Source organism: Nannospalax galili, unplaced genomic scaffold (assembly GCF_000622305.1).
Source record: "Nannospalax galili isolate Female #2095 unplaced genomic scaffold, S.galili_v1.0 scaffold772, whole genome shotgun sequence".
Classification (NCBI taxonomy): Eukaryota; Metazoa; Chordata; class Mammalia; order Rodentia; family Spalacidae; genus Nannospalax; species Nannospalax galili.
The window spans coordinates 3,404,060-3,427,768 of NW_008332097.1; the positions used below are offsets into that span (position 1 = coordinate 3,404,060).

Sequence of the window (23,709 nt, forward strand, 5' to 3'; positions counted from 1 at the left end):
AAGCAATCCCTCTTGCCTCAGTCTCCTTGAGAAGCTGGGACTGTAACATGTTTGTTTATTTATTTATTTATTTATTTAATTTTTTAGAGTCTAGGGATGAAACTCAGTTGGTAGAGTGCTTGCTTAGCGTGCATGAAGTCCTGGATTTGATCCCCAGCACCACATAAAGCTGAGTCTGGTGGCCCATGCCTATAATTTTAGTACTCTAGCACTCTGGAGATAGAGGATCAAAAGTTCAAGGTCATCCTCAGCTGCATTTTGAATTCAAGGCCAACTTGGGCTATAAGAAACTCTGATTCAAACAAAACAAAACAAACAAAAGAGAAAAGGAATGAAAAAAAGGGGGAAAAAAGTCTATCTTCTAATTTCATGTCTTTTTGAGACAGGGTCTCCCTGGAGCCCTAGCTGGCCTGGAACTCACTTCATAGACCAAGCTGGTCTTCAACTCACAGAGATCCACCTGCCTTCAGAGTGCCGGGATTAAAGGCATGCACCAACTTGTCCCTAAAATAGGAGGATGTCTTGACCTCAGTGGTTCCAGTCTAGTTTGGGTAACATAGACGGTCTCAAAGGGATAGGGAAGAAACTTGAGATGGTGACTCACACCTGTAATACCAACACTCAGTATGCTGAAGCAGGCCTGCTGCTAGCCTCTGCAAAAGGAGTTTCAGGCCAGCCTGAGCTAGAATGAGATCTTGTCTCAAAAAAAAAAAAAAAAAAAAAAAAAAAAAAAACCAAGCCAGGAAAAAAAAAAAAAATAACCAGCCAAGCAAAAAATTGTCAGGGGCCGGCAAGATGGCTCAACAGGTAATGGCACTTGCTGTCAAGTCTGGTAACATGAGTTTGATTCCCAGCACCCACATAATGAAAAGAGATAACTCACTCTTGTAAGTTATCCTTTCACCTTCATAGAATTGTTGTTGCTGGCGTTCAAGCACCCCATCCCCCATAAGATAAATAAAAGGAAAAAAAATCCTAAAAACAAATGAAAAATTGGGCAGATTTCCTGGGATATGCCTGTGATCCCAGAACTTGGGAGACCAAGTCAGGAAGATGGAGAGTATCAGACCAGCTTTGGCTACCTAGTAAGACAGTGTTTCAAATAAAATTAAAAAAAACTTTTGGAGAGGTTGTTTGTTTGCTTTCTTAGATAGGGTCTCCTTGGAACTCACATTTCACCTGTTTTCTGCCCTGGAGTAGCTGGGATAACAGGCCTGCCACTACATTCTGCCAAAAGACAGGAAATTTTTAAGAGAGTATTACAGTTGTTTCAATGTGTTAAGTGTCAGGGCTTACTATCTTTGGGATACTTAGAAACTTATACAACACTAGCAAAGTAATACATTGTATAAAGTTAAATTATGTACAGGCTGACTGGCTCACTCCTATAATCCCAATGCTCAGGAGACAGAAGTAGGCAGATCTCTGTGAATTCCAGACAAACCAGCATTACACAGCAAGACTGTTTACCAGTGCTACATAGTCACATTGTTTAAACACCCCCTCCCCCCAATTATGAGCCTATTCAAAAAACACCATTCAACGATGGGGAAGCTGTTGAGTGTAATGGTGCCTGTCTATAATCCCAGTACTCCAGAGGCAGTAGTCTGGGGTTATATAGTAAATTTCAGACCAGTCACAGATATATACCATGAGACTCTGTCTCAAACAAACAGGAAAACAAAACAAAACAAAACAACCTTCTGTTTTTGTTCTTTGAAATACCATATATTATGTAGTCCAAAACTGCATCACTGGAGCTCCCTGCCCAACTTGTAGGCAGCACCAAGGATTTCTTTTCTCTCCCAGCAATTTTTCACTGTTTATATAACTTTACAGGAGGGACCTTTTTAGAGTCTTATAAATTTTATGAGCTTCCAGAGTCTTGTTAGCCTCCTTCCTCCCTCAGGAAGGGATGTTTTGATCAGGAGGCAGAGGCAGACAGATCTCTCCCAGGTCAACCTTGTCTACATAGCAAGTTCTAGGCCAGATGGGGCTATAGAGAGACCGTCTCAAAAAGCCAAAAACCAACCCCCCCCTCCCCTGCCACCTCCCCCCCAAAACATAAAAAAATACCAAAAGGGGCGTCCTGTGTACCTCACTTTCCCCGTTTTTTCTCGTGTGGGGTGTCGGGAAAACCAGCCCTGCCACTACATTCTGCCAAAAGACAGGAAATTTTTAAGAGAGTATTACAGTTTGTTTCAATGTGTTAAGTGTCAGGGCTTACTATCTTTGGGATACTTAGAAACTTATACAACACTAGCAAAGTAATACATTGTATAAAGTTAAATTATGTACAGGCTGACTGGCTCACTCCTATAATCCCAATGCTCAGGAGACAGAAGTAGGCAGATCTCTGTGAATTCCAGACAAACCAGCATTACACAGCAAGACTGTTTACCAGTGCTACATAGTCAGATTGTTTAAACACCCCCTCCCCCCAATTATGAGCCTATTCAAAAAACACCATTCAACGATGGGGAAGCTGTTGAGTGTAATGGTGCCTGTCTATAATCCCAGTACTCCAGAGGCAGTAGTCTGGGGTTATATAGTAAATTTCAGACCAGTCACAGATATATACCATGAGACTCTGTCTCAAACAAACAGGAAAACAAAACAAAACAAAACAACCTTCTGTTTTTGTTCTTTGAAATACCATATATTATGTAGTCCAAAACTGCATCACTGGAGCTCCCTGCCCAACTTGTAGGCAGCACCAAGGATTTCTTTTCTCTCCCAGCAATTTTTCACTGTTTATATAACTTTACAGGAGGGACCTTTTTAGAGTCTTATAAATTTTATGAGCTTCCAGAGTCTTGTTAGCCTCCTTCCTCCCTCAGGAAGGGATGTTTTGATCAGGAGGCAGAGGCAGACAGATCTCTCCCAGGTCAACCTTGTCTACATAGCAAGTTCTAGGCCAGATGGGGCTATAGAGAGACCGTCTCAAAAAGCCAAAAACCAACACCCCCCTCCCCTGCCACCTCCCCCCCAAAACATAAAAAAATACCAAAAATCAATCAGCGGCATTGAAACCAGATCTCATTATGTAGTATGACTTCGGTCTCCTAAATTTCCTACCTGTTTCCCAAGCACTGGGACCACAAACATATTGAGATCCGTTCCCCCAACTCTCCCAGTGACATCCCCCAGTTTCCTTGAGATATCATCTGTTACTGGCTGATCTGGAATTTCTGAGTTCAAGAAATCCTCTAACCTCAGCCAGTCAAAAGAAGAGAATTTTAAAGAATATGGCATAAATTCAGTTTGTCTATATGTTGCAAGCCTCAGGACTATCTTTTCAGTGTTCACATAGTTATGCTACATAACAAGGTAATGAATTGTATGAAGTGAAATTTTATGAGCATATACAAAACCCCAACAATGGGAAAGCTGCTGGACAGTGGAACTTGCTGGACAGTGGAACTTGTTAAACCCAAGCACTCTAGAGGGACGTAGACGCAGGAAGATGAAAGTTTGAGGTCAGTTTAGGCTACACAGCAAAAGAACCTGTCTTTAACAACAACAACAAAAAAGCAAAGCAAGAAAACAAAATTACAATATAACAGGAAAACTATCAAGTATATGAATGAAAAATAGAATTATTACTCTTTAATAATTTCAATGCTACCTCAAACTCACCAAGAAAGCCTAAATGCTGAGATTACTGGTAAGAACCTTAGAGCACAGCCTTTAGTTATTTAAATGTAAAAAAGAGGAAGAGCCTAAAAGGAGTAGTTTTGGTGGATTTAAGAACTCTGTTAAATGGATTCTGCCTATTATAAAGAATTCTAGCAAATCTGCAACTGTGAAGCGTTGGGAGCCCACCATGATTATTCCTTTATGTAATTCCCGAAAAACAACTCAGTAGTTGAAGTACCTTGACTATTTTAAAGACATGGAGGAGCTGGAGAGATGGCCCAGCGGTTAAGAACACTGGCTGTTCTTGCAGAAGACCTGGGTTCGAATCCTGGTACCCACATGGCAACTACCTAACTGCCCCTAACTTCAGTTCCAGGGGAGCCGACAGCCTCTTCTGCCCTCCAGGGGCACTGCACGACATGGGTGTGCTTACCTATATGTGGGCAATATGTACACATATTTTTTAAAAATGTAGGGGAAAAAAAATAAGCCAAAGCATATTCATCAATAATTTAAATCATTGGATATCATTTTAAAGTATGGTAGGTTAGTTTCTAGAGCTGAATGCTACTTCTATTGTTTTGGTTCTTAAAATGTTTCCTTTAATTATGTGTGTACTGTTCAGGTTCATTTGCTCCAATATTTACCTTAAATTGCTCAAACACTGCTGCACTTTTTCCTTGGCAATCCTTTTCTTTGGATGGAAGCAAAAGTTAAAACCTCGATGTAGCTATAGTTTTTTTTTTTTTTTAAACGAGGTCTCTCAAACTCACAAGAACTAACTAGCTAATTTGTAACTCTAAAAACCTGCTCCTCTTTTTTCTGCGTCTGGTCAGTTTAGGGGTGGAAACACGTTTTCAGCCGGTTCCCAAAGTGATTGGCAGGCCAGAGGCCCAAGAACCTTAGCTTGAGAACTCAGCCCTAACTTCCTATTCCGTAGCTTTGAAAATCTTATTAGGAGTCTCAGAAAGGTCTCCTCTAGCAGACAAGAAGTAGCAGCCCCCGTCGAGCCATGTTGTAAAACTTTCCCTCGGTCTGTGGACCTAGCTCCGAGGAGGGATGAACCATTTATCAGCCGGTCCTCCCCTTTATCAGCACACGGCCCTCCGAAGGTCCCCAACTCGTCCCCCTACCACCCCCCACGGCAAAGCTCCGCTGGGCCAGCAAGCGTCGCAGGGCCGCGTCTCCCGTAGTTCGGTTCGCTTCCCGCCTCCCGGGCTCCTCCTCCGCTAGCCCGCTCAGCCCCAGGCTTCCCGGAGGTGCCCGCGCAGGCATATCTTGGCGCCAAACGGGTGGCGGCGCTGTCCGCCCCTCGCGCCGCCGCCTCGGGCCCGAGGGAGGCGGAGGCTGGGCCGGCGGAGGAAGGGGAGGGAGCGAGGCGCGCGCTGCTCTCGCGTGCTCTGGCACCGCTCGCGTGACCGGCCCCGGGTGTGCGCGAGGCGCCGGCTCCAGGGGGACACGGGCCGCGCAGGCATATCTTGGCGCCAAACGGGTGGCGGCGCTGTCCGCCCCTCGCGCCGCCGCCTCGGGCCCGAGGGAGGCGGAGGCTGGGCCGGCGGAGGAAGGGGAGGGAGCGAGGCGCGCGCTGCTCTCGCGTGCTCTGGCACCGCTCGCGTGACCGGCCCCGGGTGTGCGCGAGGCGCCGGCTCCAGGGGGACACGGGCGGCCGGAAAAAAAAAACGAGGGGCGGCGGCGGCGCAACCACCTGACAGAGGCCGAGCGCTCGATGCACCTACCGCCCGCATGAGGTAAAGCGGCGGCCGGGCTCCCGCCCTCGGCGGCAGTGAGGGAGGGACGGAAGGGGAGACCGCAGGGGGAGGGCGCGCGCCCGAGGCCCGGCGGGGCTGCCCGAAGCGGCCGCTCAGGCCTCAGCGGTGCGGGGCGGCCCCGAGGCGGGAGACGCCGCCGGGCTTGGTCCCCGAAGTTGAGGAACAAAATGTGAAGTGCGGAGCCGCGTCCGCCGCTTCCTGGCGCGGGGCTCGGGCGGCTGGCGGGGGTGGCGGACTGGCTAGGGAGGGCGGCCGCGCGGCCGCGGCCCGGGGCTCGGTAGCACCACGGCTGTGCTCCGGGGCGCCGCCGCCGCGCGTGGGTCTGCACTGGTCCCTAGTTTTGCGGCCTAAGCCGAGCCCTAGGCCTCGCGTCTCCTTTCCCGGAGGGGACTGGGCTAGGCGGGGACCGGGCGCTTCTGTCGGGCGGATCCTGGGCCTTGGGGTCCTCGCCGTCCCCCTGAGGCCACCGAACTTCCGAGTTGGGTGCTCGGGGGTGCGATTCATTGTGAAAGGAGGAATGGGAAACTCTGGGCGCTGCTCGGCGCCGGCCGCGGCCGCGGCTGCTGTACTGCTGCTCCCGGGAACCTGGTGGCCCCGGGGCTGGCGCGAGTGGGGACGGCGGGCGGCGGCAGGGCCTGAGTCCCGGGAACTGGGCGGGTGGCGGGGCCGCCGCAGGGTCCCCGGTCTCCAGGGAGGAAGGCCTCCCCCTCCAGATTCGAGATTTTTGAAATGAAAAAAGAGGTTACAAAGTCGCCCCCTTTCCCGCTGAACTTTGGTTTTCTGACCGATAGAGGCCGGTAGAGGACTGTGAAAGAAAAGTTGTCCCCCAGGATGGACTTCACCACGCAGCCCAAGCCTGCCACTGCCCTCTGTGGCGTCGTGAGTGCCGATGGGAAGATCGCTTACCCCCCGGGAGTGAAGGAGATCACCGACAAGATCACCACGGACGAAATGATCAAACGACTGAAGGTAAGAGCCTGCACCGATGCCTTTGTGGTTTTACTTCATTCCTTGGCCTGGCCTTCAGAGTTTCTACGACCAAGTTTTTAAGATAGTGTATATCCTCTTCTCTTATCCCATCTGCGTGGTGGTGTTCTATCTTGGATACATCTTTGGATAAGTTCTGAAAGGACAGAAGGGTCATGGGAAGTTGAACTTTATTTATTTTTTATTTTATGTGTATGAGTGTTATGCCTACATGTAGGTAAGTGCACTTGTGTTGTGCAGTGCCCGCGGAGGACAGAAGAGGCTGTCGGATCCCCTGGAACTGGAGTTACAGACAGTTGTTAGCTGCCATGGGTGCTGGGATTCGAACCCGGGTTTAGTGCAAGAACAGTGTTCTTAACCGCTGAGCCGTCTCTCCAGCCCCTGAACATTTTTTTTTTTAATGTATAAGATCTCATGCGTATTTAGCCTTTTTTCCACCGGTGAACATTTTTTTAATGGGGATATTGTTTAAGTGGTTTGCAGCTTTAAATGTAGACAGTGATTTGCCCAGGAAGGTTCCTGGTTTCATCAGCTTCTGAAGGGACAGATTTGAACACAAGCAATATTTTCTCGGTTTCGCACGAATTTCTAATCTGGAAGCTTTGTATATATAGTGAAAACTTTTCACAATGTGCTGATTTTTAAAAATTAAGGCTTGATGTAAAATAATGATCTGAGTACATTTATCCAAGAGCATTTAAGGAAGAATATTATGACTTTTTATGAAGTTCATCTAGTTTTGTGTTAGTGTGGTGGTCCTAAGATCAGCGTTATTAAGTTGTAAACGTCAGTCTTGTATTGGTCAGGTTTTTGCTTCTTTTTCCATGGATATAGATTGTGGCCAGAACTTTGCCAAATGGGCTGTATGGTATCATCTTGTAGTAATTGTCAGTTTGGGCACCTTTGATTTCCCCAGGGGAATGTTGGAGGCATTTCGTTGGTCTCAGTTGGACAGTTGGGACTGGTGTGGAATTGGGGGACCAGAGGCAATAAGTCCAATTGGGAAACTAACAGTGGTCTAGGTGAAAGGTTTTTTTGTTTTGTTTTGTTTTGTTTTTTTAATATCTCATTGTTTTTCTTTTATGTATATAAGTATATTTCCTGCATGTGTATAAATGCATCCATGTCATGCAGTGCCTGTGGAGGACAGAAAAGGGCATCAAATCCCCTGGAACTGGAGTTACAGATGGTTGTTAGCTGCTATATGGTGCCAGGAATGGAACCTGGGTCTTCTGCAAGAGCAAGCAGTGCTCTTGACCACTGAGCCATCTCTCTAGCCCTAGGTGAAAGATGTTACACTCTTGAAATGGAGCTAGAAAGAGAAGGAATGAGTCAGATTAGTTTTTTGAAACCAGGGCTTATGTAGCTGGTCTTGAACTCTCTGTCTCCCTGCTTCCACTTTCTAAATGCTGGAATTACACCACACTGTTAAGAGATGTTTCAAAGCTAGAGTTCCAGACATAGTGGAAGGCTAGGGAGAAAACATTGTTGACAACTTTTAACGCCTTATGTAATTTGGTGAAATGTATTTTTACTGATCGTAGATTTTAGTATAGTGCCTAGGAAATGTGTACAATGTTTTGAGGTATTTATGTGGTTTAGTTTATTTGTTGCTTTTATTGAAAGACTTAATTTAATTCTGTTTTCATTCTTTTTTTAATAGCAGGGGGTTTTGCAAGTGTGAGCAATGCATATTAAACCCCAGTCCTGCACTTCCTCTGAGCTACACTCCAGCATAAACAAATTAGACTTTTTATTTATTAATTTTTTTAATATTTTATTATTTTTATTTTATGTGTTTGAGTGTATTTATTGCCTGCATGTATGTGAGTGTACCCATGTTGTGCAATGCCGTGGAGGTCAGAAGAGGGCTTCGGATTCCCCTGGAACTGGAGTTAAGGACAGTTTGTAGCCACCATGTGGGTGCTAGGAATTGAACCCGGGTCCTCTTGCAAGAGCAGTCAGTGCTCTTAACCGCTGAGCCATCTCTCCAGCCCCAGACTTTTTATTTTTGAGATGGGTTCTCACTGTGTAACTCTGCCTGGCCTGAAGCTTGCTATGTAGACAAGGCAGACCTCAAACTTGTGTCAGTCCCTGCCTTTCAAATGTTGGAATTATAGGCATGTGCCACCATGCCCAGTAAAACAAATTTTTTTTTTTTTTTTTAATGGGAAAGTGCTTGTGAATGGGTGCATGTGCACCTGTATATGTGCTTGTGGAGGTCAGAGAGTATCACCCTCAGAAATGCTGTTCACCTCCTTTGAGATAGGGTCTCTCGTTGGCCACTAATTAGGTTAGGTTGGCTGTTTAGTGAGCCTCAAGAATCTTCTTTTGTTTGTCTCTCTAGTACTGATGTTCCAAGTGCCTGCCACCACACAGAGCTTTTTACAGAAGTATACTGGAGATTGGGGTTCGAACTTGGGTCCTTTTCTTTGGGACACAGTCACTTTACCAACTGAGCTGTCAGTCCAGCCTGCTAAAACAAATCTTGATACTAAAGAACATGCTCATATTGGGACTTTGTTAATGCTTTCTAAAGTTACATTGAGTATTTTGAGTGAGAATCTGAACTACTATGAAAAATAAAGCTCTTAAGTAAAATTAGTGTGTCGTGTGTGTATGTGACTTATGTATGCCATCTCCCTACATTCCCTGCTTTTTTTTTTTTTTTTTTTTTTTTTTTTTTGAGACAGTCTCTTATTAGCCTGGAATTTGCCAAGTATACTAGGCTGGCTGTCCATCAGGCCCCAGGGATCCACTAATCTCCACTTCCCTAGCACTGGGATTATAAATGTGCCACCATGCCCAGCTATTTTTACATGGGTTCTGAAAATTGAACTCAGATCCTCATGCTTGCAAGGCCAGTACTTTACCATCTGAGTTATATCCCCAGTCATGAAGAGTAAAATTTTGATACTCAGTTTTTCTTTAGCCCTACTCAGTGGAATCCTAGAGTCCCTGTCTGTCATGAGGTTGGCAGCCCATTATAGGCAGAGATACACAGCTGGTGAATAAATCAATCAAACAGTTAACTAGTTAAAGGCTACTTATCCTAAAGGCAGGCATGTGGAGTACTGTGAGGACCTGGGCTTGACATTGGAAAACCAATTACTTCCAGGTTGAGGCTATCTGAGTGAGGGTCCTTGTAGATGCCTCAAATGTGAACTTGGGATTTGCAGGGAGATTAGCTTTTTCACTGGAAAGAAAAGGAGGTAGATTTGTTCTAGAATCTGTGATTGGATCCAGCTTTTTGTACTCACCCCAACACCCACCCTTTTCCCACTTCCTACTGGAGAAAGTCATCCAGCTGACAATGAGCTTTATATTTAACTGTGCTGGGATTACAGTATGTGCCACCAAATCTCAATCTCATCTTTAGTTTTTATTGTTTCCAACTTAATTGACTTTAATCCCAGCATTAGGGAGGGCAAGGCAGGGAGATTCTGTAAGTTCAAGCCTTACCACATGGCCAACCAGGGCTACAACAGTGATACCCTGCCTCAAAAAAATAAATTAAAAAATTAAAAAGAATATTGAAACTTTGAATTCTAGGGGTGAATGAGCTGATCTTTTAAAAAAAAAAAAAAATGTAGAAAACTATGGGACTGGCGAGATCAGCAGGTAAAGGTACCTGCCACCAAGCCTGCTGACCTGAGTTCCATCCTTGGGGCCCACATGGTGGAAAGAAAGGACAGAGTCCCACAGATTGTTCTCTGACCTTTATATAAAGCAAGCCATGCTTGTGCACAGACAGAATAAATAAAATGAATAGAAAATTTAAAAGAAATAAAAAGTTATGACTTCATACATTTTCTCCTTGAAATTGGGTTAAATATCAGAAGTACTCTTTTGTATGTGTGTGTGTGTGTGTGTGAGAGAGAGACAGAGAGACAGAGAGAGAGACAGGGTCTCCCTGTAGCCCTGGCAACTTATGTAGAATAGGCAGGCCTTGATCTCACAGAGGTCTGCCTGCCTCTGCCTCCTGAGTGCTGGGATTAATGGCATGAGCCACCACACCTGGCTCAGAAATACTCTTTTTTTTCTTTTTTTAAATTTTATTTTATGTGTGTGAGTGTTATGCCTGCATGTATATAAGTGCACCCATGTCCTACAGTGCCTGTGGAGATCAGAAGAAGGTGTTAGATCCCCTGGAGCTGGAGTTATGGATGGCTGTTAGCTACCATTGTGAGTGCTAGGAATTGAACCCAGTTCCTCTGTAAGAGCAGCCAGTGCTCTTAACTACTGAGCCATTTCTCTAGCCCCAGAAATACTCTTAATAAATAGTCATATAACAAAGTCATGGATCAATAGCTATCCATTTATTATGAGTTCTTTTGGAAGTTAAAGTTGATACACATTTTAATATATTTGAAATATAATTTGAATGTCCTATCTTCAAATTTAAAAGAAATAAAATTTAGACACAGACTTGCTATCTATCCCCAGGCTGGCCACAAATTTGATCATCCTGCCTGCTGCAGCTTTACAAGTTAAATGGAATTACAAGTGCGTGGTGTGGCATCACACTGAGCTTTTTTCCTCCTTTTTTTTTTTGGTGGAGATGAGGTTTTACGTAGCTCCATATGTAGCCAAGGATGGCCTTGCACTTCACATCTAAAATTCTTATTCACATCTAAAATTCTGGGATTAAGGGCATACACCACTATACCTGGGGATTGAATCCAAGACTTCATGCACGTTAGACCAGTACCCTAGCAAATGAGCTCTATATCCCCAGTCCTGTGTGTCTGTCCCTCTCCCCGTATCTATTTTAAGGGAGTGTTTCATTAGGCATCCTAGGCTGCACTCAAAACTGTAATCCTCCTGTCTTAGCTTCTGCTGTGCTAGGGATTACAAACATAATTCCAATTTTAAAAAATTTTTTTTATTATTTTTATTTTTTATGTGTATGAGTGTATTGCCTGCATGTAGGTAAGTGCACCCGTGTCATTCAATGCCCGTGGAGGACAGAAGACACTGTCGGATTCCCTGGAACTGGAGTTATGGACAGTTGTTAGCTGCCGTATGGGTGCTTGAATTTGAACCCAGGTCTGCAAGAAAAACCAGCGTTACTAACTGCTGAGCCATCTCTCCAGCCCCCCAATTTATTTTTTTATTTCTAAGACAGTGTCTCACTATGTAGCCCTTGGTAGTCTGGAACTTACTATGTAGATCCGGTTGGCCTCAAACTTGAAAAGATCCATGTCTCTTGCCTCCCAGTTGCTGGAATTAAAGGTGTGCGCTACCATAACAGGCTAGTTTCATTTTAAAAAAATATATATTTGGGGTTGGAGAGATGGCTCACTGGTTAAGAACACTGACTGTTCTTGCAGAAGACCCGGGTTTGAATCCCAGCACCCACATGGCCGCTAACAACTGTAACTCCAGTTCCAGGGGATCCGACAACCTCTTCTGTCCTCCACCAGCATTGCACGACATTGGTGCACTTATGTACATGCAGGCATAACACTCATACACATAAAAAAATAAAATATTAAAATATATATATGTTTGTGCTCACGTGTGTGTGCTGCATGTATGTGTGTAGGTGCACATATGCTATGGCGTGTGTGTGGAGATCAGAGAAGAACTTTGAGCTCTGTTTGCACCATGTGGGTCCCAGAGATTGAAATCAGGTTTTAAGACTTGGCAGCATTTACTTGCTGCTGGCTCCATAATTATTTTATTATTCTGAGACTGGAGAGATGGTTCAGCAGTTAAAGCACTTGCTGTTCTTCCAGAGGTCCCAGGTTAGGTTCCCAGCACATACATGGTGAATCACAACTGCCTGCAGGCATATGGTCCACGTATATACACTAAACACACATATGCATAAAATTAAATAATTCCTTCAAAATTTTTTTGAGACCGGGAACTTGCTATGTAGACCAGGCTGCCTTCTGCTTCTGCTTCTTGAATGTTGGGACTAGAGACTGCCACCATACCTTGTTATGGCTCCATAATTGAAAAAAAAGTTTTCTTTTTGATTGATCTGCATGTGAGTGCACTGTATGCATGCTGTACTCATGTACAGGCCAGAAGAGGAAACTGGAACTCCCCTGGAACTGGAGTTTCAGACAGTTGTTAACCATCAACTGGGTTGATCCATGTAGTTACTGGGATTTGAACCTGGGTTGTCTGCAAGAGCAGCTGCTGTGCCATGTCTCCAGTCACATAGCTCTATAATTCTTTTTTTTTTTCTTATTATTTTTTTATTTTTAGACAGGATCTCCCTGTAGCCCCAGCTGACCTAGATCTTACTGTGTAGACCAGGCTGGACTTGAACTCACAGAGATCGCCTGCCTCTGCCTCCAGAGTGCTGGGACTAAAGTCCTGTACCACCACACCTGGCGCTGCCCTACATTCTTAAGGTTGGAAAGATCCTAAAGAAATTTTGGAACCTCCCCTTTCAGATGACAAAAGTTAAACTCCAAATGCCAAAGTGACTAGCACTAATCAGGATCAATTATAGGACTGTTCAGTGGCAAACCCAGGGCAGTAGTATCTTTATTTTGATTCTGACATAACTTGCTTCTAAGGCATCTTTATTAAATAGAACTAGTTATGATTTTTTTAAATTATTATATTTAATTGTGTGTGTGTGTGTGTGTGTGTGTGCATGCCATAGCCCATATGTGGAGGTCAGGACAAGTTTGTGGAGCCAGTCTTCTTCCACTTTTACCTGGGTTCAAGGGATTGAACTCGGGTTGTCAGACTTGGTGGCAAGTGCCTTTATCTTCTTAGCCGTCTCACCAGCCCAAGAGTTGGGATTTGAAAGATGTGAGAAAGGTGGAGGTAGGGGGGAAGTGGGGAGAGAAAGACAGACACAGACAGAGATACCTCTGACTCAAGTGGTATAGGCAGCCACAAATTCAGTATGTAGCCAAGAATGATGGGGAATGCCTCTACCTCCCCAAGTGCTGGGATTGCAGACTGGCATACCACTTTGTTGGGTTTATGCAGTGCTGGGGATGGAATGAAGGACTTTGTGCATGCTGGGCTAGTATTCTACCAACTGAACAACATCACTAGCCTTGTATATTATAAATTTTAATTTCTGTTTCTGATACTTGATGTATTTTTGTTATGCTTGATCGCACTAGGCTTTTGGTTCCTTGAATATACTGTGTTCATTTCTGCCTAAACAGATTGTTCACATTATATAACCCCAAGGCATCCTTTGCCGAAGGTCACTTTTACTATCTAAGGAAAGTGTCTTAGATTTCACATTAAGTACTTTTAACTCCTTCATGTCATTTATTATACTTGTGATATTTTATTTAGCCTTGTTTCTTTGATTGGTCTCCCCACCTACATCAGGTTTTGTTCACTTTTTAAAAATACTTATTTTTATGTGTATGAGTGTATTGTCTGCATATATGTAAGTGTACCTGTGTCATGGGGTGCCCACAGAGGTTCCAAGGGGATGTCAGATCCCCTAGAACTGGAGTTACAGATGTTTGTTAGCTGCCATGTAGGTGCTGGGACTCGAACCCTGGTCCTCTGGAAGAGCAGTCAGTGCTCTTAACTGCTGAGCCATTTCTCCAGCCCCTTTTGTTCACTTTGAATTGTCACAGTATATTCTTCCACCTTAATACCTGGCACATAGATGCCCCGCAAATACTTGTTAAATTATTAAATAATGTTGGTTTAGAGAAATGCTTGGTTTTGTGGGGGAAGATAATGGTGTTAAGGAAGAGCTCTACCACTGAGGTACATCTCCAGCATGTTACATAGTTTTTAATTGTTTTTTTTTCTTTTTAAGTGAGATAGGAAGAAATTGATACTTGGAAAGGTTGGGAACAACCTTAGATAAAATTGAAAACTATCAGTAACTACTAGTTAATGTAAGTTATGGTTGTGTTGTCATTGAGAAATAAAAGCTGTACTATTTAAAAGTTAGCTCTTTTATGGCTCAGAGGGTAAGAGCACTGACTGCTCTTGCAGAGGACCCGGGTTCGATTCCTAGCACCCACATGGCAGCTACGAACCGTCCTTAACTCCAGTTCTAGGGGAATCTGAAACCCTCTTTGACCTCCGTGGCATTACAGACACGGGTATACTCACATACATGCAGGCAATACACTCATACACATAAAATAAAAATAATAAATAAAATATATTTTTTTAAAGTTAGCTGTTGGGAAAGACAGCTAACAGTTTAGTACCCAAACATTGTTACATTAGGCACAACTAATCATATAGTTGTGAGTTCTGAAACTGACACTTGATAAATTTTCAGGTAGATTTAAAATTTACCTTTGTGGCTAGAGCTGTGCTGAGTGGTAGAGCAGTTGGGGTGTGTGAGGCCCTGGGTTGTATCCTCATCACTGCAACAACCACAACAGAACATGTATGGGCACTTGTACAAATTCTAGGAAGGGCATCTGCCCATAGCTAGTTATATAATCTATCCTAGATCATGTGTTTCTAGGGTTTTTTTTGGATTTGGATTTGGTTTTGGGTTTTTTTTGTTTTGTTGTTACTGTTTGAGACAGGGTATCCCTGTAGCCCCAGCTTGCCTGGAATTCACTGCGTAGACCATGTTGGCCTTGATCTCATAGTGATCTGCCAGCCTCTGCCTCCTAAGTGCTGGGACTGAAGACATGTGCCACCACGCTTAGCTAGATCTTTCTGCTAGACACATACTTTGTGTTTTCTTTTCTTGCTGTTTTAGAGGAAAGATGAAATTTCTCATACTATGCTTTTTTGGTCCCAGAGCTGAATGCCTCAGACAATGTGCTCTGGTATAACCAGATCTGCATACTCATGGTTACAGAATCAAACAAATATTCACTACTTTTAGATTAATGAATATTGTTGTTTTATGAGAATATTCATTTTCCTCCAATCCAGATGTATTTTCTTCATGTTTTAAAAATAATCTTTTTCATTGTATCAATTATACCCTCTTTCCTCCCTTCCTTCAACTTTTTTTTTTTTTTTTTGGTCTTTTTGAGACAGGGTCTCCCTGTAGTCCCAGCTGACCTAAACTCATTATGTAGACCAGGCTGGCCTTGAACTCGCAACAGTCCACCTGTCTCTGCCTCCTGAGTGCTGGGATTAAAGGCGTGCGCCACCACGCCCAGCCCACTTCTGCTTTTTATAGTCTTTTTTAGCAGTTTATTAGGAGTTAAAGTATGAAAAGCTTGATTTTGTTTTGAAACAAGATTTACTGTAGCCCAGGCTGGCCTCAGCTGCATGTGTAGATAAAGATGATCATGAGTTCCTGATTGTCCTAAATTTACCACCCAAAATGCTAAGATTACAGGCATGCACCACCACACCCTGCTTCACTGTGATGTTTTGATGCTTCTTTTTCTTTATCTTTTTTTTTTCTTATCTCCCTATAACCACAGCTGGCCTATGTAGACCAGGGTGGCCTAGAACTCAGAGATCCACCTGCTTCTGCCTGTTGAGTGCTGGAATTAAAGGCATGCACCACCACACCCAGCTGCTTTGATATACATGGTGCAATCTTTATGTGGGAGGAAATTTTTTCATCCTTCCTACTCTTAATTTATTATTGTGTGTGTCTATCTGTGTCTCTCTGTGCATGCATGTTTGCATGCGAGATCAGAAGACAACTCTTTTGTTTCTGCCACCCTGCATACTCCAGGTTAGGTAGCCTGTGAGCTTTAGGGTGATTCTCCTGTCTCCGCCTCCCATATTAACAGTAGGAGTGCTGGGAATGCTGGTTTAGAGAAAAAATTGCCCCTTCTCCCCTAGTGCTAATATAATGTGGTATCATGAACACCTGTCATTTCTCTTTAATTTCCTTTAGTTTTGGTCATTTCTCCTTATTCTGTTTTGGCCTTTTACTCTTGTGTTTCTTTTCCTTATTTTTTTTTGAGAGTCAAGGTTTAAGCCTTTATTTGTTACTCCTAATAAAGATCCTTGTTTTTGACTGGACTCAGACTTAGAAGCAGAAGCTCTCAGCGAGGATAGCCTACATCTCTTGGGAACTTTTCCTTGCAGTTTTCTTTGGTTTCCTTCATTCTCTTGGCCAAAAGTTTGGCGTATTCTGCAGCCTCCTCTGTTTTTCTTAGTGCATTGTTACTTCAGAGCAATACATTGGTATTTGTGATATAGGATATATGGAGTACCAGGGCACTGAATCGTACATGCTTTGGACTGGGCGTCTTACTTTTTTGTTTTGTTTGGTTTGATTTGGTTTGATTTGTTTGTTTGTTTTATTGAAGCAGGGTCTCCCTGTGGCCCCAGCCAGCCTGGAACCCACTATGTAGATAAGGCTGGCCTCTGTCTTACAGAGGCCTCTGCTGAAATTAAAGGCATGTTAAATTAAAGGCATCACACCTGGCTTTTATTCCTTTTTTTTTTTTTTGGTCTTTTTTGCAACAGGGTCTCCCTGTAGCCCCAGCTGTCCTGGATTCACCATGGAGACCAGGCTGGCCTCCATCTCAACCACAGAGATGCCCCTGCCTCTGCCTCCCGAGTGCTGAGATTAAAGGCGTGCACTACCACGCCTGGCTTTGAGTTTTGTTTTTAAAGGTATGTATATGATGTCTGCACTTGGGTACACACATACTATAGCAGGTGGTAGAGGACAACTTTGTGGAATTTGATTCTTTTTTTCTGCCTTTATGTGAGTTTCTGAGAGCAAACTCAGGTTTTCATGGCACTTACCTTTACCCACTGAGGCAACTTGGTGGCCCTGCAGTTTCCTTTTGTTTTATGTCCCATTAAAGGGTATGTTAAAGTACCACATTTGTTACTTGAAATTGAAATTTTTGACTTGTTTCTATTTTGTTTTGTTTTGGTCCTGGCAGCCAGCTGCTGATGTGAGCCCCAGGCAAGGGAAGTGCTTGTTGGACCTCCTGGAGGAGGCTGTTGTCAATGAGGAAGACATGCAATGTGGAATGGGGTGGACTTCTCCATGAGAGCAAGTACAAGGCCAGCAGTGGATGCTGTATTAGTTACTTTTCTGTTGCTGTGATAGAAACACTGGTCCAAGCAACTTATAGAAGGAAGAGTTTATTTGAGCTTACAGTTCCAAAGGGGCAAGAGTCCATCATGGTGGGGAGGCATGGTGGTAGAGGTAGCTGGAGGAGGAGTGGAGTCTAGGCTCTACATCTTCTAGCATGCACAGGAAGCAAGAGCGAGACTGGAGATCGGGCAAGGCTTAAGAACTCTCTAAGCCTGCCCTTAGTGACATGTTTCCTCCAGGATAGCCACATCTTCTAAGACCTCCCAAAACAGTGCCACCAACTGGGGACAAAAATGTCCAAATACTGGGAGCCTACTGGGGACATTTTCATTCAGATCACCATAGGTGCTTACCACAGCCCCACCATACGGGTGCTAAGTGCCTGGAAGCAGATCCTGGCTGGAATAAACTACTGTGGAAGTGGAGATAGGCAGAACCACATGTACCAAGTCCCAGCCAAACTTGGCTGACTGTCCTTGCCATGGCCAGCCTCATCTGATGAGGAAAGCATCCTGCTCTTTCCAGATCAACACCATGCCCTGGAAGGGCATGTGCTCCCTAACAAATCCAGCTGTAAGAATGCCCTGGAACTGGAGTTGTGGACGGTTGTTGGCTACCATGTGGATGTTAGGAGTTGAACCTGGGTCCTACAAGAGGCCAGTGCTCTTAACCTATGAGCCATCTCTCCAGCCCCCTTCCTCCTTTCTTTAATTTTTTAAAATTTACATTTAGTGTATGTGCCTGTCTGTCTGTCTCGTGCACAGCATGCTATTACATATGTGGAGATCAGATTACAACTTCTGGGAGGTTGATTCTCTCCTACCATGTGGCTTTCAGGGATTGAACTTACTTTATTTTAAAATTGATTGATCGATTGATTGATTGATTGATTGGTTGGTTGGTAAGTTGGTTGATTGATTGGAGACAGAGTCTGGTTATGCAGTCCTGGACTGACCTTGAGCTGTGTGCCTGCTTCAGCCTCCCAAGCACTGGTTTACAGTTATGATCCATCATACCCACTTTCCTGTTACTTTATGTATTTCTTTTTGTTATTTGAGAGAGTCTTATTTTTCCCTAGGCTGGCCTATATCTAGTTAGATAGTTAAGGGTGACTTTGAATTCCTGGTCCTCTTCTTCCATGTGCTAAGTGCTGACATTACAGGCATGTACCACTGCTTCTAGCTTTTCCTGTATATTCCTTTGTGTGTGTTGTATAGGGAGGGTATGTGCCTGTATATCCGTGTCTGGAGGCCAGAGATCAAAATTGGATGTCTTCCTCTATTGCTCGCCACATTATTTTTGAGGTATGGTGTCACTGAACCTAGAGCTCACTCTTTCGCTAGACTGACTGGTCAGAGAGGGTCCAAACCCTTGGGATCCTCCTGTTTCTTCAGGGGGTGGATTACAGGTGTACACTGTGATGCCCAGCTTTTTTTTTTTTTTTTTTTTTAATGTGTGTTGGTGTTATGGCTGCATTGTGTAAGTGCACTCATGTCATGCAGTGCCTGAGGACAGAGAGGGCTTTGGATACCTTGGAACTGGAGTTATGTATGATTATTAGCCACAGTGTGGGTGCTGGGATTCAAAACCAGGTCTTCTGTTAAGAACAGCCAGTGCTCTTAACCACTGAGCCATCCTCAGGTTTTTTTTTTTTTCTAACTAAAGATTTATTTTTATTTATGCATATGTGTGTGTCTGTGTAAGAGTATGTCATGTGCCAGAAGAGGCCTTTTTATCCCTTTGAGCCACCTGATGTGGTTGCTGGGAACCAAACTCTGGTCCTGTGGAAAAGTGACAAGCAAGTGCTCTTACTTACTGAGCCATCTCTCCAGCCCTACGGATTTTTTTATGTGAGTGCTGAAGATCTGAATGCAGACTTCATGCTTGCACAGCAAACAGCTTTCCCCGTTGAGCCATCTTCTTAGCTTCTTCCAGTATATTTCTTAGCCTGGTAAATCCTGAAACTGTACACATTGCTTATGTTTGTTTGTTTGTTTCCTTCCTTCCTTCCTTCCTTCCTTCCTTCCTTCCTTCCTTCCTTCCTTCCTTCCTTCCTTTCCTTTTTTTTTTGAGACAGGGTCTCCCTGTAGCCCCAGCTGTCCTGGAATTCACTATGTAGACAGGGCCAGCCTTGAACTCCCAGAGATCTCCTGCCTCTGCCTCCTGAGTGCTGGGATTAAAGGTGTGTGCCATCACGCCTGGTGAAAGATCTGTTTTTAATCATGGGGGATGGTGGTATGTGCATGTGAGTGCAAGTGCCTGTTGCTGGAGTTACAGGTAGTTGTGAGCTGTCTGACATGGGTGTTTGGAACTGAATTACCATCCTCTGCAAGAAGAAAAAGTGCTGTTAACCACTGAGCTATCTATCCCCCCCCCCACCTTTGTTTTAGATAAACCCTAGGTGATACAAAGAAAATGAATTGAGAGCTCCTGAATCTATTTTAGTTTTTTGTTAAAGGCCATTTAACTTTTCTCAAAGATACTGTCTAATAAGGTTTTGGTTTTGTGTTTTTGATACAAGGTCTGATTATGTAGCCCAGTGTGACCTAGAATTCACAGTTGTTAAATACAGTTTTGCTAATAATTAAAATGTAATTTAACAAAAATAATCTCCAAGGGTTATAGCTTACAAGCACATTTGGTGGAGTTATTTTCTTATGAAGGCAAACATTTCTAGGTTTTCAAAGCTATCCTGTTCTTTTCTCATTTAAATTGATGACTACAAATACAACTTTAAAAGTTTTTTTAAGTTGAAATGGCAATTCCTATATGCTTTAATAAAGAGAGATTTGCTTGTTTTGTTTTTCTTTTACGGCCTCACGCTATAGCATAGACTGGTCTAGAACATACAATGTAGCACCAGCCAGCTTTCACTTTGAGTAGCCTTCTGGCCTCAGCCTCCTGATTACAGGATTAGTACTGGGACTGCAGATGGGAGTTCCCATGCCAGTTTGAGGTTTACTTTTTCTTTTTCTTTTGGTCTTTTTGAGACAGAGTCTCCTTGTAGCCCCAGCTGGCCAGAAACTCACAGAGATCACCTGCCTCTGCCTCCTGAGTGCTGGGATTTAAAGGCGTGCACCACCATGCCTGGCTGTTTTACTTTTTCTAAAACAGGAGGGTCAGTAAGCATTGGCCTGTTTTTCATTTTAATTAGTGTTTAGAATTCTAGAACTAATCATTCTTAATTGTCATACTAGATGTGATCCCAGTTGGACTTCTGAGTCATCAAAAATGAGATCTTTCTATGGCTTTATTCCTTTTCACTTAATTTTATTTGAAAATTGGAAATACTTAAATGATGTAATTTAATAAAACATTTCAAATAGCAAATAGCTCCAGCAAGAAAGATTACAGCTAGGTGTGGTGGGGCATGTCTAATCCTAGCACTTGGGAGGCGGAAGCAGAAGGAGCTTAGCTTTGAGGCCAGCCTGAGCTACCCATAGGAAAAAAGAAAGAAGATAGTGAAATTTTATGATTATTTCCAAGATTTTCTTTTTCTTTGTATTTAGTTTGTTTGGGGTACTCAATTATTGAATCTATAGTTTATCTTTAATTGTTTTTGAAAAACAGCCATTATCTCTCCAAGTGTTCCTCATTTTTTCCTCCTTCTCTCTGCTTAATATTGTTTGATAATTTCATATAGTTTCCATTTCTCTGTTCAAATTACCCATGTTAATGCCGATTGTCTCCCTTTCTACTTTTGTGTGCGCATGTGTGTATATGCATTTATATGCACATATGTGGGGATGTGTGTATACATGTGTGGAGGCCAGAGGTCCATGTCAGGTATCCTCTTCATTTACTCTCTGTCTTACTTTTTGAGACAGGGTCTCTCAGTGAACCTGGAGCTCTCCCTTCTGGCTATACTGGCTGGCCAGCAAGCCCTCATGATACACTTGTCTCCACCCCATCCCACTTCCCTCCCTACTTTGCTGGGATTATTTATAGTTGTGAAGTTCTGTGCCAGACTTTTTTTTTTAATGTTTATGCGTGTATTACCTGCATGTAGGTAAGTGCACCCATGTTGTGCAATGCCCATGGAGGTCAGAAGAGGCTGTCAGATCCCTTGGGATTGGAGCTAAGGACACTTGTGAACTGCCATGTGGGTGCTGGGATTCGAACCCAGGTCTTCTGCAAGATCAGTGTTCTTAACTGCTGAGCCATTTCTCCAGCCCCTCTATGCCAGACTTTTTACATGGGTGCTAGAGGATCCACCTCAGTGTCTCAAATATGTACAGTAAGCAGTTTACCCACTGAGCCATCTAGCCAGCCATCTCCATACCTACCCACTAAATAAAATAAATCATAATAAATCTCCCTACCTACCCACTAAATAAAATAAATCCCAGGCCAGTCCAACCCCAAAATTCCTGAGGTGAATATATATATATAGAGAGAGAGAGAGAGAGAGACAGAGACAGAGAGACACAGAGACAGTGAGAGACAGATATCCCACTTTGTAGCCCTGGCTGACTGGAACTCACTATGTAGACCAGGCTAGCCTTGAATTCATAAGAGATCTCTCTGCCTCCACCTCCGTACTTTCTTTTCAATATATATTTTTTATGAATCTTTGTGCATTTCATACAATATATCTTAATCATATTTAGGCCCCCTCTCCTATCTTTGCCCCCACATAGGCACTGCACTGGATTTCATGCTTTCTGTCATATATGTTAAGGCCTATTGAGTCAAGGTTGTGTCCTCAGATGTCCCTGAGTATGAATTCATCTCCTGGAGCCTGGTCAGCCTATCTACCATCACTTCCTTAAAGAAGACTAACTCTCCCTCACCCAGCAGTGGTCCCTGAGGCCTGGGTGGGTGAGTTTTAATGTAGGACTCCTATCCAGGGAAATGCACTCTGCAGTCTTTTATTCTCTACATTTTGAGCAGTTGTTGCTTTCTGTGTTGTCTTTTGCTGCATAAAGAAACTTTGCTGGTGAGAGTTGAGAGATGCATTAGTATTCTTTCTACCCCTCTCCCCTTCCCCCGTTCCACTATGTTCCATGAGCCTTATGTGTAGAAGTTCCATTGTAGATGTGTTGCTTAGGATTGGACACTTACTCTCTCTGTTTGACAAGTTGTGAAACTAATATCTCCATCTGTTGCAAAAAGAAGCTTCTTTGATGAGTAGTGACAGGTATACTTGTCTATAAATACAAGGATACATATTTAGCATACAGTAAGAAATTATGTTTATTTAGGGATGTGACAGACATTGTGTCTTCCTGTTTATAGTGCCATACATGAATTCCATCCCATTGAGTGGGCTTTTTAAAAAATATATATTTTAGCTGGGTGTGGTGGTACATGCCTTTAATTCCAGGACAAACAAAAAGTTTAGTGGGAAACTGGACATCTTAGTGTACACCTTTAATCCTAACACTCAGAAATCAAAGGCAGAGGCAGAGGCAAGCAGGACCAGCCTGGTCTATATAGTCCCAGGCTAGCCATGACTACATAGTGAGACCCTGTCTCAAAAGTGTTGGGGCGGGTAGAGAAAGAGAGAATAATAGGTAATAGGAGACAGGTAGTTCCCTGGGCCTGCACAGTCTGCAGGCCGCTCTCTGGGTAAGTTGATTGCGCCCTCTGCTCCTTGACTACCCCAGCCTCATTCACCCTGCTGTCACCCCTGCCTGTCTCTCCTCCTAGCCTGGGTCCTATTCCATTCCTTGTCTTGGCGCCCCAGCCACGGGGGAACCACCACTGCTTCCTGATCCTTTGCATCCAGACCAACCCAGTTCCTTCTGGGGTCCCCAGGAGCCCTGTGGGCCTGTCTCCGCCCTCACCTCCCTCTGCTTCCCTGGGCCTGCACCACTCACCAGCCTCTTTCTGGGATGCAGGGACTGACCTTTCCTTTTCCTGATCCTTTGCATCCAGACCAACCCAGCTCCTCAGTGCGGTCCCCAGGAGCCCTTGGGACCACTTCCTGCCCCCATGTTGCTTTGCATATCTGGGTGGCATGGCCACCAGCTGCCCTAGACCAGCATCTTTCCTTGTTCCAGCTCCCAGGCCAGTCCAACCCCCAAATTCCTAAGGCAAAAATTGTCCCTGGAGGGATCCAGACCTTAGGAGAAAGCCTGAGAGCATCTGATCCTCATCTGACTTGGGCCTCTGTGGGAACTCCTGAAGACAAAGCAATCTGGCTACTCCAATATAAAATCAAAAGAGAGAACCTGAAGCTAGCTTTTCATGCCCAACAAGTAAACCACAAGGCACATAAAGTTTACAAAAAGGAATAGACCTAAACTTAAAGGCTTGAGTCTCACACAAGAATCAGAAACTACAAAAGAAATTCACATGTCAAAATCACAGAGAAAAAAAAAATAACATGAAAAATCAAAATAACATATCCCCACCAAATAC

At 43.9% G+C, this 23,709-nt stretch overlaps 1 protein-coding gene across 2 annotated transcripts in view; it reads left to right on the forward strand.

Moving 5' to 3' along the window:
- The first annotated feature begins 5,318 nt into the window (after positions 1-5,318).
- Pds5a (PDS5 cohesin associated factor A) overlaps positions 5,319-23,709 on the forward strand; it is a 161,824-nt gene continuing 143,433 nt past the window's right edge. The window contains exons 1-2 of one of the 2 annotated variants that reach the window (XM_008827242.3): positions 5,319-5,387; positions 6,200-6,377. In XM_008827242.3, the coding sequence (XP_008825464.1) occupies positions 6,240-6,377 (138 nt within the window). In that variant the 5' untranslated portion in view covers positions 5,319-5,387; positions 6,200-6,239. Of the gene's footprint in view, positions 5,388-5,446; positions 5,583-6,199; positions 6,378-23,709 lie in introns of those variants that run through there. The other variant, XM_017796663.2, reaches the window with a different exon arrangement.